Here is a 7,818-nt window from a genome sequence, read left to right on the forward strand (position 1 = left end):
GCATGAAAGTGTCCAAACACACAGCAGCTCCAGCCGTGTGGGGACAGGCAGGCAGCGTCCCCAGTGAACGGCAGCCAGGGCTGATCCCAGCTCAGGGAAAAGCCCCGGCTGTGGCTTTGGGTGAGTCCCTCGAGCTTCACTGTCCTCCCCTGAAGAGGAGGGTCCTCTATCAGAGGGGAATCGCAGGGTGAGACCCGGGAACAGGTACAAAGTGTTTGGATATACCATGGTGCTGTGCCTGGCTGAAGATGTTCACGTGTTGGCAATGCAGATTCACATGATTTCTAAATTTAGCAGGGGCTGTACAGCACAATATGATGAAAGTTGAAGTACTTAAAGCCACTGGTACAGTCAGGGGAAACAAACATGAGTCCTCCTGCTCCAGATTTAGCTCTTTATTGATTTTCCGGCTGCGTCCATCAGTCACTGTCCCAGTGCTCAAATTACCCATTAAAGACATCATAGAAATGAGAGGGAAACAAGACAGCATTGTGGTTTTGATGAAAAACGTTAAATATCCCAAACAGCAATTTCTGGAAGGAAAATTTGTCCTTCTTAGGCTGGGGACCAGGTTACATTTATTCTTGAACAGCTCAGAGACACCAAGGGCTCCTGGCTGCTCATGGTCCGGGACACGGCCACCTCCCTACCTCCCACTGCCCTCGCTCCCTGCTCCGCTGGCAGCACCGTGACCTGCAGGAGGGACTCAGGGTCCTCCCTTGTGGCTTGTCACCTGCATCGGATTCAAAGATAAAGGTAAAACCAGTTTCAAAATCCCCATGACTGCACTGGAGTGGACATGATGTCCCCTATCCGCTCACGTTGCTGGTTCCTCTTGCCTCCAGGTAACCCCCTCATTGGTGACTGCAGCTGGGACGCATCCTGCAGGTGTGTCCCAGGGATCTGATGTGCCTGTTCAAGGTGTCCCTGGAACCAGAGAGCTGTCCCCTGTGCTTGCATCCAACTCCTCCCCACAGTTGCAGCATGGAGGGACCTCAAGGGCCTGGCCGTTGGAGATGCTATTGATACCCCATCTACATGGAAATGCCCTACCTGGGGGTTTTACTCTGTGAATAGAATCTATGACCCCCGGTCTTGTAAAGAGACTCCAACCCAAGGAGCTGCACCATGTACCTGTGGTTCAGCAAGGCATCACCCAGGGGTGCAGCAGGGGGGTGTCCCCAGGCTCCCCTCCCTCACCCAAAGGCAGCCCTGGAGGGGAGGGCTGCTGCTCGCTGTGCCCAGTGCCGGGCCGGCTTTGCTGACTCAGCGGCTCACACCCTGTGTAAACGCCCGCCAGCTGCTGCCCCGGCCGCTGTTTGCTCAGCCTGCACCGCTCTGTTTGCCTTTCGGGGGATCACGATGGAAGGAGATGGCCTTTCGGCCGCCAGCAAATGGGGCAAGGCAGCTCCAGGCACCTGCCCCAAGGATCCTCCAGCATTGCCGCTCTTCCACTCCCTGCCCAGGGCCAGTGCAGGCTGCTCAGTAGCTGCAACCCATCAGCAAGACCCAAATTAAATCCTCCAGGGAGCTCTAGGAGCTACAGAAAAATCCATCCACTGCAGCATAACCCAGCTGCCATGCAGCCAGGAAAATTATTTATTATCATTTCCTTGCAACAGAGATATGGAAAAAAGCACCCGCCCTCCCCAGGTGCAAACAGCAGCAGCTGCAGCTTCCACGTAAGGATCTATGTACATCACAGTGTAAAGTCCATCGGGGAAAAAAATTAAATCCAAGTTTAAAAAAAACTCTCCATGTACGACCTAAAACCAGGAACCAGAAAAAAAGTGGTTGAGAAAATAAGTTGGGCCCCTCCCTCTTACTATAAAATATATATATATATATATATATATTTCTAAGGCGACGTTTCACAAAACCAGAAGCGAGGTTCCTAAAGAGTCTGAGCTTGCAGCCAAGGACACCGCACAGGCACAAATCCCACGTGAGAAGCTAGTGTAGAAACAAAAACCTCCACCCACCCCGCAGCCTCAGTGGTCAGCATAGTCCTTGGTCTCTACCCCGGTCTCATTGAGCACTGTCGTCCTCATGATGGCCTCAGTGACCGCGTAGGGGTCGCAGTTGGCCGCTGGCCGCCGATCCTCGAAGTAGCCGTAGCCGTCTTGGCCGACCTGCCGTGGAATGCGGATGCTGGCACCTCGGTTGGCCACGCCGGCAGAGAACTCGAAGATGTTGGATGTCTCGTGGTGGCCGGTGAGACGCCGGGAGTTGTCCCTGCCACCCCGTGGGTCATAGACACAGATGTGGTAGTCATGCCGCTTGCTCAGCTTCTCAATGGCAGCTTCGATGTGTCTGTGGGAGAGGAGAATGGCGTTGGGTTTGTCAGTCGGTCCATTTGGGTGGTGTTCCCATGCCCAGGAAGGCTGTCACCCCCTCCCTTCTGTGTAGGGTTGAGGACAGCCCAGGGGACACTCTCATATGACCAGCTGCTTTCAAAATAAAATGAGCTGGGACAGCCCCAGCCCTGCCCGGTGCAGCCACCCAGGTAGAGAAACACGCGCACTATGGGGAGCTGCCACATGGCCAAGGACTCCCCAGACCTCCCAGGTACCTCCCAGGGAACCCCCCCAGGACTCACTTGAGACCCCCTTCTCTCCGCATCTCTTCGGTGCTGTAGTTAGTGTGACACCCAGCGCCGTTCCAGTTGCCTGTCATTGGTTTGGGGTCCAGAGTAGCCACAACCCCAAAGTCCTCGCAGACGCGGTGGAGGATGAACCGAGCCATCCAGAGGTGATCCCCCATCTCAATGCCTTCACACGGGCCCACCTGGAATTCCCACTGGAAGGGGCAAGCAGATATGCCAGTGAGGACGGGCAGGTTCGTGCCCCCCTGGCCATCTCATCCCTGCCACCCCTCAAGTGAGGGCTGCCAGCCTGGGGTATGGCTGAGCTTTACCCCTTGGGAATCAGCAACAGGGATGGGGAGCATTGAGTTAAGCAGCTGGACTGCTTTGGCATGCAAAAAATTGGGAATAAACTGCTCATGACTAAATAGAAGGGGTTTAATCAAAATGGAGGTAAATAAGCAGCCTTCGAGGCTGGTGCTGGTGCTGCTGGCATGCAGGATCCCCCAACCCACACTGCAAACAAGGCAGGGGAGTAACAAGGAGCCTGTTAGTCCTTCCCAGGGCTGCTCCCTCCCCGGCCGGAGCCAGGGTTGCGCCACCCACAGTGACTAAGCAGAGGGTGATGCATTTACGGCTACTGGCATGGCCTGGCTGAGACAGAGCCCAGGATGCAGAAAGCAGCCAAGAAGGACCCTGAAAAGACAGGGCAAACAGCAGGATTGTTAAAAGTCCTGCCTCAGCTACACTGCAGATAAGCCCCCTGCTTATCACCGCCACATCAGCAGCAGAAGAGTCAGCGATTCACAGGCTGCAGGGCCAAATCGCCGTCGGTCAGTCTGGCCACCTGCCTAATGCAATCAGGGACTCCCTCTGGCTAACTCCTAAATAAACCCAAATCCCCCCCAGCCGCTCCCCAAGGCCATGTCCCACCCGAGCTTCCCGGCTCCCAGGGTAGAGGAGCAGGACCCAGACACCCGTTGCTCCACATGGTGCTCCCACAGCCCATCCCAGCTCAAACTGTCCCCCACATCCCTGCTTCATGGGGGAAGGAAAGCACAGGGGAGCACCCAGCTCCACATGGGCTGCCAGAGCTCAGGCTGATTTCGCTTGCCCGCCCCAAAAAGCAGGGATTTGTACACCAGGGTGAGTTAGGAGAAAATCAAATGTGTACATATTCATCCTAGCAGTGCAGCCGCTCCCATCTGGACAAAACCGATGTGGGGAGTCACTGGATTTGGCACCCCAGAGGAGCTGGGAATTCCTGGGTTATTCCAGCCTCACGGTAACATCACTGGAAACAGGGGCTGCGCAGGGCCATCCACACGTACCTGGGAGGGCATCACCTCTGCATTGGTGCCACAGATTTTCACCCCTGCATAGAGACATGCCTTGTAGTGGGACTCCACGATATCACGTCCGTACACCTTATCTGCTCCAACCCCGCAGTAATAGGGGCCTGGAAAGGAAAAAGCAGTCACCACCCAAGTAAAGCTTTTGGGAGCAAGAGCAGCACTGCACATAGTCCCACCACTCCCAGGTACCAGCCATCATCTGCAGAGGATTTATGGGAATTAAATGGTGTTGCCCTCCATGGTTCATTGAGCCACTGACCCCTACTCCAGGACCAGCAGCGTGAGCAATTCATCTGTCCAACCTCAGTCTTATCTAGGCAGTTAAACAAGACTTGTAATGCATCAACTGGGAGGTGGCCAGGAGATAAGGAAAGCTTGGCTTGGTCTCCCCTGCGGCACCTCACTGACCCTCAGAGCACATCAAGCGTCCGAGATTGTTCTGACAACAGCCAGCATTGTTCGTGGCTAGAAAATTCAACTCGTTGCAGTTTTGTAAGGTTCTTCCTCATTCAAGCAGATCAGACGAAGATCTTCTACCCGCCTGGGGGAAGGGAGATGTTGAAAGTGGCCTGTCCCCACAAAAGGCTGATTAAGTCAGGTTGGGAAACCCCTGGCACTCTCCCAGGAGGCAGCTGAGGCACTGGTGCTCGCTTGCCGCTGCAGGAGGGCACGATGTCCCATCCCTTTCCGGAACAGCTATGGGGAGGAGGTTTTTCTAGCCCTTGCCAAACAAGTTGTGCAGCTGAGCTGTTTGTGCAACCAGGGTCCGGCAGGAGCAGCACTGCCAGCCGGCTCACATGAGCCGTGGGGCACCTGGCGCTTTCGGCAAACAGCTCCTAACCTCATCCTGGCTCCTGCCAGGTGTCAGCCGCGATGGGAAAACTGCACCTGAGGTTGGGGACGGGATGCCTGCCGCTGGGCAGCACCCCCAAGCAGCAGGGTGGGAGCCGAGGGGAGCATTTGGGTTGGGGAAGGGAGGAAGCACTTACCCTGTGGGCCAGGGAAGCCGTTATCGGGCCAGCCATAGGGGTGGCCGTTGATGCCCAGCAGCGTGTACTCCTGCTCCATCCCGAACCAGGGGTGGCTGTCCTTAACCAAGTCCATGACCTTCTTGCACGTGTGTCTCAGGTTGGTCTCTGGGAGCAGAGAGGTCCGGGTTAGACCCGTGCTATGGGCAGCTGCCCACCACACTCTGCTCCATCCCACTCAGGGATTGAGGCTCCACCACTGCCAAGCGCTTCCCACAGAAGCCTTAAGGAAACTAGTGAGCAAATCCCCCCTTCCTGCAATGCTCCCTGCTCACTGGTTTCCTCCTCACAGAGCTACAGCATCAGGCCACAGGCCAAGAGGGTTTAATTAGCCTGCTTCCCAAATCACCACTGATGGTCCATGAACATCCTCCTCCTCCTTTTACACACCAAGAGACCAGAAGCCATACCCCAGCCCTGTCCTACAGGCATCCCGCAGATCTGGGAACAGGGACAATGCATCTCCCGTCACTGCTTCACCCCCATCCTCCTTCTACCAGCCTCAGCTTAATTATCCTTATCTTTCTCCAGCTCTGTATTTTTGGTTAGCATCCAGGCTGGCTGGCCCTGCCTTGGCCCTTCGCTCAGGGTAACTGGGGCTTTGCCAGGAAGATAGAGATATCAGAGAACCATTCTGACATGGGACAATGTGCCAGGCAAGGGGAGTGAGAGGTTGGACCCAAACTGCAGGGGGAAAGAAGCTGAAAAACTGTTAGTCACAGGGACAGGCAGCCTCCAGGCTGCAAATTCTGCCTTTAAATTGCAATAGAAGACCCCAGAGCAGCTATGACATACACCCAGAGCATGAGGCTGGAGAGGAACGGTGACATCTCCCTTGCACTGATGGGAGAAGGGGGAAGGAAATTCCTCCCTCCCAGAACCCACATAGCCCTTAATGTCCACGGAGACCCACCCTGGGAAGAGCTGGAGGCTGTAGCCCTCTCATCTGTGGGGCTCTGGGCTGAGCTCCCTGCCCTGGCTCCAGTCCCAGGAGCTCCAGGGCCAGGAGCTCTCATTACAAATTGCTCTGGCGGAGGAGCTGCTGGGCAAGAATCTCAATCAAGACGCTTCCCCTGTGGCTGAAAGGCATGACGATGTTTGAAGAGGAACCAGCCCCGTCTTTCACCATCACTGCCCACAGCCTCTCCTCTCCCAGGCAGATGCGTGCATCACCCCACAGATGCTGTCTCCCTCCTCCGCACCCAGTGGGGACATGACCCTGCTTTTCCGGCAAATAACTGGTTATTTGCCGGCAAATAACCCCTCTGGGAGCCCCTTGGCATGTCCCTGCAAACCAGCTCTCCCTCCTCCATCTGGGGCTTTATCAGACAGACAGGACAGACACTGGGACTACAGACTTCTGCCTCTGGTGTAAGACCAAGAGCCGGTGTGCTCTGGGACCACAAGCAAAAGGTCACCCCGAGCCAGCCCGTGCCGCCCCAGCACCTTCTCCCTCTTTTTCTGCAGCTGCCCATCAAGGAGGAGAGTGGCCACAAACCCGGTGCATTAAACCCCCCTGCCGCTTCCAGCTCCGGCTCCCCTGTAGTAACCCCGCAGCCCTGGGGGCTGGGTGTGCTCGGGCTCAAAAACCAGGTGACGCCTTTGGCGTGCTCGAGTCGGCGAGCGCCGCGAGCTCCACATCTCACTGCTCTTCTCCTCACCCCGCGCTGCTAAAACACGTTCCTGCAAACAACCGCCACCACCAGTGCTTGAATTTTGGAGCCTCGGGCCAAGTGCTCGGTGCCAAGCCACTCCCCAGTGCCAGCAGTTCAGAGCGAGCAGCCCCTCGGAGAGACGGCACCCTAAATAATAAGGGGGTGACCCTCAGGAGCTGGGGGGTGCACGCTGGAGGGGCTCACCTGCAGGTTTCCTGTTGTACTTCAGCACTTCGCAGAGCACCAGCTTGTTGGGGTCCAGGCAAAAAGGGTCCCTGAACATGCGGACAGGCACCAGGAACATGTCACTGTTGGAGCCCTCCGCCTGCGCCGTACTGGAGCCATCAAAATTCCACTCAGGGACGTCTGCAAGGCAGGAGAGGGACAGAGCGGGAAGTGGGATTGGGAAAAGGTATCCCTCATGGATCGTGCCAAGTGCTGGTGGCTCGGACCCAGGATGGAGTGCCCAGAGGGCACTGAGTGCCACGGGATGACAGCCACAAAGGTTTTCTTGCACATCCCCAGAGCCCAGCAGTGCTCCCTGAGCATCAGTGTGTTCACCCCCCACCAGCATCATCAGGGCACAGGCAGGATCAGCCCTGGCCACTTCACCTCCATCTGCCAAACCCCGTCCAGATGCCAACAGGTCTCCATGCCTGTTTGCCTGGTGGACAGGGGCGAGGATCTCGTCCTCCCCAGTGCTAATGACAGAGATTACAGATTAAGCAAACCGCAGTGATGCAGGCTGGATATTTACCCTGCCGCTTGATATAACCCAATGACAGAACTGCAGCGGGTATCACCAGTGCCACGCAACCAGGGAGAGCCAAGTGCCAACTCCCCCCACCCAAAGCACCCCAGAAATTTTCCCTGGCCGTGCTTGGGGCCCTCCACCATGTCACCCATCATCCAGAGGCATAAGCAGCGGTGTTACCTTCGATGCTCTTGGGCTCCTTATCGAGGGTCCTGCTCTTGCATCGCACGCCCTCACCGCTGCCGTCGATCCAGACGTAGGTGACCTGCACCAACCCATCCTGGGGCAGCCTCATGTACTGCTCCCGCACCAGCTTGTTCAGCCTGGAGCTGTGCGACACCGACATGGCGACGGCCCTGCGAGAGCGCGGCATCACCCCCTGCCCATTTCCCCCCGCGTATTTTCAAAGCACACCCACCCCACCCCCAAAAATAAGCCACCC

At 56.5% G+C, this 7,818-nt stretch overlaps 1 protein-coding gene across 1 annotated transcript; it reads right to left on the reverse strand.

The window, feature by feature from the left end:
• Positions 1-692: 692 nt before the first annotated feature.
• On the reverse strand, positions 693-7,762 carry LOC104833973 (glutamine synthetase). Its single transcript, XM_010571036.1, has 6 exons — positions 7,557-7,762; positions 6,827-6,988; positions 4,929-5,075; positions 3,916-4,043; positions 2,600-2,799; positions 693-2,313 (listed from the first exon to the last, which is right to left on the reverse strand). The coding sequence occupies exons 1-6, from the start codon at positions 7,747-7,749 to the stop codon at positions 1,992-1,994; spliced, it is 1,152 nt and encodes a 383-aa protein (XP_010569338.1). The 5' UTR covers positions 7,750-7,762; the 3' UTR covers positions 693-1,991.
• Between the last annotated feature and the right edge of the window lie 56 nt (positions 7,763-7,818).

The sequence above is a fragment of the Haliaeetus leucocephalus genome, unplaced genomic scaffold, assembly GCF_000737465.1.
Source record: "Haliaeetus leucocephalus isolate CR32 unplaced genomic scaffold, Haliaeetus_leucocephalus-4.0 Scaffold306, whole genome shotgun sequence".
NCBI lineage: Eukaryota > Metazoa > Chordata > Aves > Accipitriformes > Accipitridae > Haliaeetus > Haliaeetus leucocephalus.

Bases quoted from the DNA above. Each gene is read 5' to 3' on its own strand.
- LOC104833973 (XM_010571036.1), bottom strand. From the start codon at position 7,749: ATGCCGCGCTCTCGCAGGGCCGTCGCCATGTCGGTGTCGCACAGCTCC. The intron at 4,044-4,928 runs GTAAGTGCTTCC...TTTCCTTTCCAG, and splicing joins CGGCTTCCCTGGCCCACAGG to GCCCCTATTACTGCGGGGTT. The intron at 2,314-2,599 runs GTGAGTCCTGGG...CCTCTCCCACAG, and splicing joins CGGAGAGAAGGGGGTCTCAA to ACACATCGAAGCTGCCATTG.